The sequence below is a fragment of the Brassica oleracea genome, chromosome C7 (genome assembly GCF_000695525.1).
Source record: "Brassica oleracea var. oleracea cultivar TO1000 chromosome C7, BOL, whole genome shotgun sequence".
Lineage (NCBI taxonomy): Eukaryota > Viridiplantae > Streptophyta > Magnoliopsida > Brassicales > Brassicaceae > Brassica > Brassica oleracea.
The window spans coordinates 3,953,711-3,962,023 of NC_027754.1; the positions used below are offsets into that span (position 1 = coordinate 3,953,711).

The 8,313-nt window shown below is 42.9% G+C and overlaps 1 protein-coding gene across 1 annotated transcript; it reads right to left on the reverse strand.

The window, feature by feature from the left end:
* Positions 1-7,138: 7,138 nt before the first annotated feature.
* On the reverse strand, positions 7,139-7,940 carry LOC106302394. The gene is made up of 2 exons (XM_013738910.1): positions 7,277-7,940; positions 7,139-7,176 (listed from the first exon to the last, which is right to left on the reverse strand). Exons 1-2 carry the CDS (start codon positions 7,938-7,940, stop codon positions 7,139-7,141), a joined length of 702 nt encoding a protein of 233 aa, XP_013594364.1.
* Positions 7,941-8,313: the final 373 nt, after the last annotated feature.

Genomic DNA, 8,313 nt, shown 5'->3' on the forward strand with positions numbered 1-8,313 from the left:
GCCCGGCGAGCACGACCGTGTCGCCGGGCGAGTCGGCTCGCCGGCGAGCTCGACCGTGGCACGGATCAGCTCGCCCGGCGAGCGTGGCCAATTCTCTGTGCGTCATTCTGAACCCGGTCCCATCCCATAACCATGCATCTTCGTCCGAAGTTTCCGTAACCTTGTCTTCGGGTCCGTGGATACGACACCAATGTTCCGTCTAAAAAACATCGTCGAAAGTATTCGGGAAGTTGGGAAGGTTATGTCTCTCGAACGGTTTCCTATTCTTCGTAGTACAGCAGGTTACAGTTAACTTAACATCAACTGCCTCGGCTATGCGAAGAAACAGGGTTCCGTTGGACGAACCATGTCTATGCCAACGGCTACTTCGCGAGTAAAATCGTAAAAAATGCTTAAGTCTCGATACGGCCTAAAGAGGGTCCGAATTGCGGTTAACGGCCCATCTATGGTCCCAAAAGACTTGAGCCCAAAGACTGGTATGACGGTTTATCTCATCTGCGGGAAGAGATAAATGTCAAATTTCCGAAGATAATCACAAAGAAGAAGGAAATATGGAAAAGCCCGCTTCGCGACAAATCCGGCCCAAGAAGAGGTAAACCGACCTAAGGAGGAGTATATAAGGAGGACCTAGGACGAAGAGGGAAAGGGGAGAAGAAAGAGCATTCTCAGAGCAAACTTAATACTTAGAGCAATTTAGGCATTTTTCCGTTTTTACTATCGAGCTGCGACTCGACTAGGTTAGAACTTAGGTGGCTAGACTAGCGAACATACCCACAGCTCTCGTGGCCTAGGATCTTACATGTTGTTCACGCTCAAACGCGAATTCGGAAATAAAACCTCTTTGTTCTGTTTTCGCTCTTTTACGATTTATTACTTTTGAATCTTTCATATTGATTGTGTTGTGCGTGGCTCAGCAGATAACCGGGACCTTCAGAGAAGGCTAGGTTAGCTTGGCTTTCCTCTGATTAACAAAACTCGACGGTGTGAATTTCGGTTCCCACAAGGACGCGTGGGACGACTATGACAGCATCTCCTATAATGAGTGGCTGAGGGTCTCCATTGGGCCTACACGGTCCAGCGCACGGCCGGACCTCAGCCACATCAGCCCGAGGCCGCACTACCGCCTTTCCCACCCATGCCAGACATGTCTACACGCCCTGAGGGAGATTTCCAGCGCGGCGTAGTTGATTCTCTCACTGCCATCTGGGCTAGAGTATCGAGATGTCGCTGTTCGAGCAGGAGGAGTGTGCGAGCCAGCTCACCGTTAGCAGCAGGACAGTCCCGTCGGCGCAGAGACACCTCCAGCGACGAGACCACTGATGAGGACTAGTCCTCATATCTCTCTCCCTATTTACTTATGTTTTCTTCTACTTTCGAACTCTTAGGATTTACTTTTGAACTTATTACTCTATGTTATGACTGGAGTTTATTTATTCTGCTAATCTTGCATGTGTTTGGATTGTCTAACAGAGCTAACCTAGCTGACTGATGCTAATTCTATGATGAGTTGGACACATGGATACGTTGCAGCTAGCGCATACGTTTTTCTGTCTCTGCACTATCGATCGATAATAAGACGGTTATATCGATCGACAGAAATACGATGATATCGATCAATTATGAGGTGTACATGTCGATTGATCCTCGAGACAGCGGGTAACACATTCTTTTCTCTTGTCTAACATCTAACTTATAGTTATTACTTATTTCTACCCTACCCAATCTTAGACTGAATATCACTGGGGACAGTGAAATTTAAGTCTGGGGGAGGTACTTACTAATATTAGTTTATTCATGAATTTTTTTTAAAAAAAAAAAAAAATATATATATATATATATTTCCAAACAAAGAGTTTTTATTGAGTCAAGAAGGGGATAATGATCTTATTAGATTTTTGCTTGTTATCTAACCATTTTTTTAGCACCATTTTAAACTCTCTGATTGCACATACTACTAAGGATACTAAAGTGGATCAACCTGTCAACTGTCCACACTTGCTGTGATTGTTTGAAGGAACCAAAGCTGACCTCCAACACTAAACTTGACACAACTGCTTGTCTTAGGGCTTGGTATACATGGGATCGCATTCTTCAAACAAGTCTGGAAGGTAAAGCCTTGTGTAAATAGATTAATCACTCTTTTTCTCTTTATTTTCGAAATTATAGATAGATAAGAAAAAAAAATTATTTTATATATATTATTATTAGATCTATTAGAGATTTATTAGGTGGAATCCGAACAGGACTTGGTGGCTACAACCATTAAGGCTTGCTTCATAAGGATTCCAACAAAAAAAAAAGAATTCGAACGGGACTTGGTGGCGGCAATCTTCAAGGTTCGATTCATATGAATTCTTGGATATAGGCCAGAAAGAAGTGAATAGGACTTGATGGCAACCACCATTAAGTCTTGATTCATGGAAGTCTGTCCAATCTAAGTCAATAATCTTGCCAATAAAAGCATATTTTGACTAAGAGAGAAAATTAGTAGAGAGAAAGGATAGGAACTAATGTTTACCTGTAGGTCCAGATACTTGTTTGAAAATCCTTGCATCCTGTGATCGATACCCCCAAGGTAAAGCCTGCACTTTTATTTATGCTAAGAAATGGGGTTGTTAGAGGGGAATATCAGACAAGATTTGTTTAAGTTGCTGGCTAGATGAATTTGGTTGCTAAGCTAGGATATGGTATAAAGTGCTTTTGTGATTAGGACTTTTTAGACGTGGATTGCAATATTAAAGAGGTGATGATTATGAGTTTTAAATCATGTGAGTTCCTGATGTTTTCAAACCTCTTTCAGAGAGACTGCTCTGTTGTGGTTTGCTTGAGGACAAGCAAAAGAGTAAGTCTAGGGGAGTTGATAGACCATGGATTTTACCCATTTTTAACCATGGTTTATGAGTATTTTAAGATATATTATTATTATATAGAGTCTATTTAGAGTAATTACAGGTTCAAATACTATTTGGAAGAAAGTGATGTATTTGGAGCTATTTGGAGATCTTTTGAGCTTTGCTGGAAGCAAGGGATGGTCAACGGTCACAACTCAGTATCGACCGAAAGTTATCAACAAATATCGATCGATGTTGGACTCCTCACGTCGATCGATTATGAAGCCACCCGAGAGTTAATAACAAATTAGAAGATTCCAAGTTTCACAAAAAGTCTTAATAATTACATCATTACTCCATGGCCGCCTGTTAGGCTATTTATTAGGGTTTTGTATCATTTTAGAGGCAGATTTGCCTAGAGACCTTTTTAGACCTAGTTTGGAGGAAGCAAGAAGCTACCATTGAAAGAGGAGAGTTTAGAGCTGGAGAGAGAGATCAACACTTCAAAACAGAGAAGATCTTGAACTCCTTTGCTTTATTTCATTTGTTGCTTAATCTATTTATTCATTTTTATTAAGTATTATTCAGACCATCATAACCATGTGTTCCATGAACATGTCTGAGTAGTCCTTACTGTTAGATTTAGGTTTCTTAATAGGTTGATAAATGTATTACTGACAATAATAATTGTTAGGGTGTTTAGAAATATGATTCTTTCAACTAGTTATGCTTAAAGCTAAGTTTAGGATTGATCACCCTTAAACTTAGATCTTAGGATTAATTGGGATCAAGCCATTGCTTAACTCAATACCTGAAAATAACTAGAATGATCTAACTGACTAGATACGAACGAGAGTTGGTCTAGTGAGTTAGATAATTTAGATCAAACCTGACCGCAAAGCTCTCTGGAAGAAGTATCGATCGACGCAGCGATAGCACTGTCGATCGATATTTTGAAAGGTGTATCGATCGATATTTACAAAGAATTATCGATCGACACTTTCTCGTGATTAACATACGAGATATGAAATCCGAGATCCAGATTAGATAATCAGTTTGATTATACCTTAGTTTGAATTCAACAATAATTGATATTAATAAACCCCTAATACCCAAATTAAGTTTTACTTATCGCACCTGAGAATAAACCTGAGTCTAGCTATTTCCCTCATCTGTTAACAACCCACAAAACAAATCAAACGAGCAATTTACTTGCTCACCAATCCATTTACTGCTTTAAAACCGTTTGATCTAGATTTATTCCAAGACCATAATCTAGTGTGTAATCCTAGAGTCTCTGTGGATTCGATCCCTAAGTACTACATCCGAACCTCTTATTTGAGAGTGTAATTCACTCCTTAGGGTAATTTGAGTGATATCACGTGATCTGAAGTGGAGAGGCTTTTTGGATCGAAGTAGTTGGTGATTGAGCCAAAGTCCATTCGCGAGCCTCGGTGATTGCTTTCGTGACAGTAGATGTGTGTGACGGGCTTCGCGATTCAAAGAGAAGCTTGTTCCTGGTGGTCCATTTGTTCCAGAAAATCCAAGAGAAAACGTCTCCTGAGATTCCACATGGGGGGAGCCATGTCCATGATGCGGCTTCTAGTGCAGATACGAAGGAGCTGAACAGGTCTGGATCGAACTGTAGCTTCAGGGGAACTACATACCAGACCAGTTTCGCAAAGGGGAAGTGTAGGAATATATATTCCGTTGTCTCAGCTCCGCCGCAGTGAATGTTGGTCGTGTGTTGTAAAAGTCCTCGTTTGCGGAAGTTATCTCCAGTGGGGAGCGCTCCTTGGATAGCTTTCCAAATGAAGACCTGAATCTTTGGTGTGGTTGGGATCAACCAGACGGATTTGAACTAATTAAAACCTGGATGCACTTGCTGCTCTGGTGGATCCGAGCCTAGTTCTTGAATAGCTACAACATAGCCTGATCTTGTGGAATATGTTTCAGAGTCGATATTAACTCTTTGTTCCACTCGCAGGAGCCGCGAGGGATGAGGTCCGACACATAGAGATCTCCAAGATCATCCTTTAGGGGTCCAAAAGGAATGATTTGTGATGTTGTGGAGATCCAGGGGTCACTCCATACTTTAGTTTCAGTACCATTACCAATGGCCTTCCCAATGTGATTTAGGAGAAGGTCTCTACCCACAAGAACCCTTGCCCAGCCATGCGAGCAGACTTAGTTGGTTGGACCTTAATGAGGGAGGAGCTGTGACAATATTTCCCCAATAGGACTCGTGCAAGGAGGCAGTCTGGGTTTGTCGGCATTCTCCAAGGGAGTTTGGCCAGTAGATCTTTGTTAAAGGCCTGGATATCCTTAAAGCCAAGGCCCCCCATTCCTTTCGGCTTGGTGAGTTTATTCCAAGATAGCCAACACATTTTCTTCTTGCATGTGTTTGAGTCCCACTAGAAGTGTGTAAGAGCTGATTGAATTATTTTGCAGTCCCACCGGCAATTCGAAGCATGTCATTGTGAAGGAGGGGATTGGGGAGACGACCGCTTTTAGCATGGTGATTTTCCCAGCAGAGGATAAGAATCTAGACGATAGGCTCACAGTTTTGACAGTGATTCTGTCAACAATAGAGGAGAACATGTCCTTCTTCTTGCGGCGAAACTGTTCTGGGAGTTCGAGGTACTTCCCCGCGCCACCTTCTTTTGTTATCCCTAGAGGGTGTTTGACTCTATTTCTCTCTGACGCTGGGGTTCTTTTGGCGAAAGTGATCGCAGACTTTGCTGCGTTTATCATTTGGCTTGAGGCTGCTTCATACTGCTCGAGGATAGTCATCAGAGTTGAGTAACAATGTGCATCAAAGCGTATGAATAGCATAGTATCATCAGCAAACAGTAAGTGGTTGATCCGTGGGCAGTTAGATGCAATTTTAATCCCTGGTAGTGTCCCATTTTTTTGAGCTTTGGAACATAATCCTGACAGGGCTTCGCTGCATATGATGAAGATATACAAGGAGAGTGGATCACCCTATCTGATGCATTACTGAGGGAGTACCTTGCCTAGGACGGAGTCGTTAACTAAGACAGAGTCGTTAACTAGGAAAGAGTAAGAGACCGTAGTAATACAATCCATGATCAAGGTAACAACCGTGTTGTACAGACCCAAGGTAGATAGAACACACCTGATAAACTCCCACTCTAGTCTGTCGTACGCCTTACTCATATCAAACTTGACTGCCATATAACAATGTTTTTTTGCATTTGACGTTTTCAGGTAATGAAGCAGTTCATGCCTAATGAGTACATTATCAAAAATGGCTCTTCCAGGTATGAAGGCAGACTGATTCTCAGATATCATGCAGTGTAGAATAGGTTTCAGCCGTAGTGAAATCAGTTTGGATATGACTGTAATATACATTACACAGGGCTATAGGCCTATAGTCTGATACCTTTTGAGGAGAGGGAATCTTTGGAATTAGCCTTACATTCTTAGCATTAATAGAATTTGGTAGAGTTCCCCCTGAGAAAAAGTGCTGAATTTCTCTTATAATGGCAGACCCCACAACTTCCCAATTGGATTAGAAGAAGCTTGCGGAAAAACCGTCTGGTCTAGGGGCCTTATCTGGATGAATGGGGAACATGGCTGCTCTGATTTCTCCAGTTGTTGGGATCTCGATCAGTACTTCATTTTTTGCTGGAGATATCTTCGATGAAAGGGCTCTTTTGACCGTGCTAGTACAGTTTCCGGCTGATGAAGATGTCACTGAAGTAGGCAAAGATGACATCTGCAATTTGGTCATCTTCTTATAAGAGGGAGCCTGCAGCGTCTCAATCACTGAGAGGCAATTTATGGCTCCTCTTCCACGGGCTGATGCGTCGAAGTAACCCGTGTTCCTATCTTCCAATGTAAGCCAGAGCTGCCGACTTCGTTGCTTCCAAAACTCCTTCTCGGCTCTATAGGCCTGACGTAGATCAAAGTTGATGGAGGAAATAGCTGGTTCATCTGCGTCTGGCCTGGAGATTTCAGCATCCAGAGAGATTTTTAATCTCTCAATTGCTTTCCTACTGTTTAGGTATTGATCTCTACTCCATGCTGCAATAGCTTTACGACATCTGGATATTCTAGTAGTCACATCAAGGTTCAAGTCTTCATTCCATATCTTATCCACAAGCTCTTTGACATCTATATTGTTCCTTTGACGTCTGTCATATCTAAACATCTTTTGCGGTTTCAATTTATCAGGGTCAAATATAGAGAGCAGGGTCTGTGGTATGATCTCTCAAAGAGGAGATAATGGCTTCTAGCTGTGGGAAAAGCCTCATACCAATCACTATTAGCCACTGCACTGTTCAATCTGCAGTGGACAACATGGGTGCCTCTTTTTCCCCTACAAGAAAGGAAGTTACCGGTATGTTGAAGGTCAAACAAATCACATTGTGCCAAGAAACTTTGAAAGGAGCAGAAGGTACTCTCTGGTCTATCCTTACCTCCTGACTTCTCATTGTTATTGATGATTTCATTAAAATCTCCGGTTAGGTACCATGGTCCAGTTCTAGAAGCACACAGAGAGGCTAACTTATCCCACACTCCTTGACGATTGGCCACTTGTGGTGCCCCATAAACGAATGTGCAATAGAATTGTAACCCTTTGAAGCTGATTCTTGTGTCAATGAAATTGTGTGAGGTTGAGAAAACTTGTACGTCGACGTGGTTTTTCCATGATAGCGCAAGCCCTCCACCGCCATGGCCATGCGGAGAAAATAGGAAGTGTGAGTCGAAATACATATCTTGGATCTCATTCATGACAAAGATATCTTGATTCTCTGTCTCCATCAGAAAGAGGATGTCAGGGGAGCATGCCTTGACTAGCTCCTTTACCCGCTGGACTGTTTTGGGGTTCCCAAGCCCACAACAGTACCAGCCAACAACAGCTAAGGAAGAGGACTTCCGGGGGGTATGAAAATCAGGCTTGCTCTTTGGAGGAGCAATAGGAGGGAGACCCTTAGCTAGTTGTCTGCTTGAAGATGGAGTAGATGTAGGAGGTCTTGCTGGAGGGTTTTGGAAAGTGATGAATTTCCTCTTTTTTGAACAGGCTCCATTTAAGACCTTTGGGATTGCTGCAGCTTTCTTTGGGCCAGGAGGCGACCACATTGTTTAGTAGTGGTAGGGTGGCTAGTGCTTGAGTCAATAGGCATGGTGTCTTTTGCCACCATATCAGCTCTGGGGAGGAGGATGGGGGCTGGTGGTGTTAGGGGATTTTTGTGTACAAGCGATCCATGCTCAGTTCTACGGAATGATAGGAGGGAAGAGCCTGGTTGTCGTAGTGCATTCTCCCGCTTAGGTGGTTGATGAACCCAGAGGTCTTGCTCTCAGGATACTGCCATACGTGTATGGGCCAGCATATGTCGTCGGTGTCTTAGTAGCCGCCGGGGAGATTAATCGTTAGGCAGAGACTGCCAATCCATGGTGAAGGCCACAGGGTCTTCTGGATCTGCAGTTGATGGTCCCGCCTATCAGAGGGCGG